This window comes from Cyprinodon variegatus, unplaced genomic scaffold (genome assembly GCF_000732505.1).
Source record: "Cyprinodon variegatus isolate N-32 unplaced genomic scaffold, C_variegatus-1.0 Scaffold303, whole genome shotgun sequence".
Lineage (NCBI taxonomy): Eukaryota > Metazoa > Chordata > Actinopteri > Cyprinodontiformes > Cyprinodontidae > Cyprinodon > Cyprinodon variegatus.
In genome coordinates this window covers 246,515-249,586 of record NW_015150756.1, presented here as the reverse complement: position 1 = coordinate 249,586, position 3,072 = coordinate 246,515, and the positions used below count along the sequence as shown (strand labels likewise).

Genomic DNA, 3,072 nt, shown 5'->3' with positions numbered 1-3,072 from the left:
TAATCTTCTTCTTGGTTATACCTGCGCTTGTTACATTTCATATTTGAATACTACTGGCGGTTTCTGTTATTGAAATGCAAAAGTGGTGATATTAACTCCTTGACACCCATCGTTGCAAATTGACGATATAAATATATATGTAATGTTTCTGAATCTTTTATTTTTTGTCGGAAATTGGAGAGATGGTGCTTCCCCTAGTTAGTGGGATCTGTAGCTGTGGGTCTGACCTTATCTCTAGAGCTGTGTGGTAGAAAGTCCAGTTCCAGCAGAATATAACCAGCAATCACCTGTACTCAGCAATCCCAAGTTTATCATCTTCCTCTGCTATACATGCTGGCTTAGCAGAGGCTAAGTAGAGCTTGGTAATTATGATGCTTACTGACATATTCTGTGAATTTTTCACCAAGCTAACATGACTAGCATAATGCGGACTCTAACAATGCTTTTCATTTAATATTAAAGCAGATGTTTTAAACACTTAATTTATGAAGTTACAGTATTTATTTAAATACGACATGTTCAAATCCTAACAAATCCTTTTTTTCCTTTGTTTTGTTTTTCTTTTAGTGGTTTGGTGATCTGGTGACTCCGGTCTGGTGGGAGGATGTCTGGTTAAAGGAAGGCTTTGCTCATTTCTTCGAGTACGTTGGAACAGACTTCCTCTTCCCAAAGTGGAACATGGTGAGTGGAATGGATCAGGGATGTCAGAGCTCTCATATCCACCTCACCCATCAATATTCCTCATTTTCAAGTGCATAATTTGACTTTCTTTAAAAAGAAAGAAATTTGTTTTTCTTTTCATTCAACATTTATTGCAGTTGAAAGATCATTATTATAAACTGTTTTTCCTGTTTTCATACTTTGCCCTTTTCATCCGGCCGTCCAAAGGATTGCTGAAACGGTTTTCATTATTTAAAATCTTTCCTTTTTTTTAAATATTAATCTTTTGTCAGTCCAAGATTTGAATTTCCAAATAGCATCATTAAATATTCATTTTGTTTTCACCAAAAGCAAATGTCGGTGAATTGTCTATCATTCTTTCCAGTCCCTTAAGGATTGTTGAATATATTTAAATTTGCAGGATCATCACGAAACCAAAGCAGAGGTGTAAATGACCCCTGAAAAGAAAAAAAATCTAAAACAGGAGAACAAAAGTTTTGGGTTTTAAATATGAGGGAAAATATTCACATTATCCAACATCTACTGCAAGACACCTTTAAAGACCTTAAACGTTTTTTTTTTTTTTTTATATCATTCTGTAGTATTTTATTTTGTCACAGCTGAACAATATATTATGCTTTAAAATATTTTAAATACACGTTGTCTTTGTTTGTTTCTGCATATGATTAGATTCATTTTAAAGGATTAAAGTGCTTTTTTTTTTAGAAATAGAATTATTTGAATGTTTTTTCAATAATCTTTGTATTCATGGAATAAATAAACTTCACCTGAATTCATTAAGCATGTAGGGTCAGAAACCTTCTGGGATGACTAAACTGGAAAGACGGTAACATATTCTACAATGTGCAGCATAAAAAATTCAGATTTTCCTCTCGACCTTTTCTGTTTAAAATGCGACTTGATTTAAAATACAAGGTAAGAGGTGAAGCTGCGCTCCTGAACTGCTCCAGCTCCCTCCTCAGCCCTGGATCAATATCTGCTCCCTCCTCTTCCTCAAGCTGTGTTCCTGCTGCTCAGCAGATAATATTCAGCTGTGAGGCTGCAGCGCTTCTGTTCTATTGTTTTCTCTCATGTTGGCAAATAAATGTGCAGAGAATAATGGGACAAAAACGCGGCTAAATTAGAAATTAATTCCTCATCAGATTCGCTACAGATTCGCCCCCCTCGCCTCCCTCCTGGGATGAAGCAGATCTGGTTAAAACCATCTTCATCTGTGAACGCTGCAGAACTTTAAATTACAGCAAACAGACACCTTTGTTTCAGCTGAAGTGGAGTGTTATTTACTTCCAGCTCTGAATGTGTTGGACTGAAACACCTTATCTGCTGCAGGCACACAGCCGCCTGCTGCTACTGCTGCTGAGTTTTAAATCCCTGCTCGTCCACTTCCACTCGGACAGATGCTTTAATTTAAAACAAATATGTCCCCAAACAGCAGCAGGATATTGATGGAAAAAATCCCTCTAGGACAGTTTGTCTTTAAAATCTGCTTATTTCTTTTTCTTTCTAAGTTATCTTTCATTAATTAAAGGCTGAACCGAGAAGATTTGGAGAAATCCTCGTTAGTAAAACTAAGGCTGCTACTAATTAATATTTGCTTTAATCAATATTCGGTTAAAATGACTAATATTTATAACACAGTTTTGCTTTCATTACAAGACAATAAAATCAAGACAAAATTAATTTTACATTGAAAAATGTGCTGACTGACTGATAAATAAGACAAGGCTTTTATATATATATGAAAAAAAAGCCTTCATATAAATTTAATATCAATTGTTGGCATTGTTTATTAGTTAGATTGAAATCTTAATCCATTTTTAGCTTCATTATTTATTAATTTAGCTTCATAATTAAATTAAATTCATTTGTTTGGATGGAGAAAGTCTCAAAATGAAGACATGGAGACTCATCACTAATTAGCAATATCTGAAGCCAAATGGTTTTGCAAATAATTTTTTTAGCATAAACAGAAACAAGACAAATTGTTTTCTTTTGGTTCCTTTACTTCACTTGGGTAAATAACAGTGGAGTTAGAATTTCTTAAAAAAACAAAACAAAAAAACAACTCTTTAACCCTAAGAAAACATGGTACCGCGCTTATGAACTCAGATTTATAAGAATCCAATAAAACATGTCCACTCTGTCTTTTGGTTAGAAATATACACTACAAAAAAGGTAGCTCTAAAGAAGTATTTTTTTCTTAAAATAAGTGATTTTTATCTTGAATTGAGGAGGTAAGTGAGACACTTTGCCAATGAAACAAGACAATTTACATTTGAAATAAGAAAAAAACAATTTTATTGTCTTATTTCAAGTGCGTATTATCTAATTCTCTTATTTTAAGAGTAAAAACCTCATTCCATTGGCAATTCATCTCATTTACCTACTCAA

General features: G+C 33.7%; 2 protein-coding genes across 3 annotated transcripts in view; both read left to right on the top strand.

Annotated features, from left to right (window-relative positions):
• Positions 1–3,072, top strand: part of LOC107090620 (histone H2A-like) — a 665,777-nt gene that overhangs the window by 418,399 nt on the left and 244,306 nt on the right. The gene's annotated exons all lie outside the window — the stretch shown is intronic.
• trhde (thyrotropin-releasing hormone degrading enzyme) overlaps positions 1–3,072 on the top strand; it is a 249,933-nt gene that overhangs the window by 164,563 nt on the left and 82,298 nt on the right. Inside the window, exon 6 of the mRNA XM_015384105.1 lies at positions 568–681. Coding sequence (XP_015239591.1) covers positions 568–681 — 114 coding nt within the window. The remainder of the gene's footprint in view (positions 1–567; positions 682–3,072) is intronic.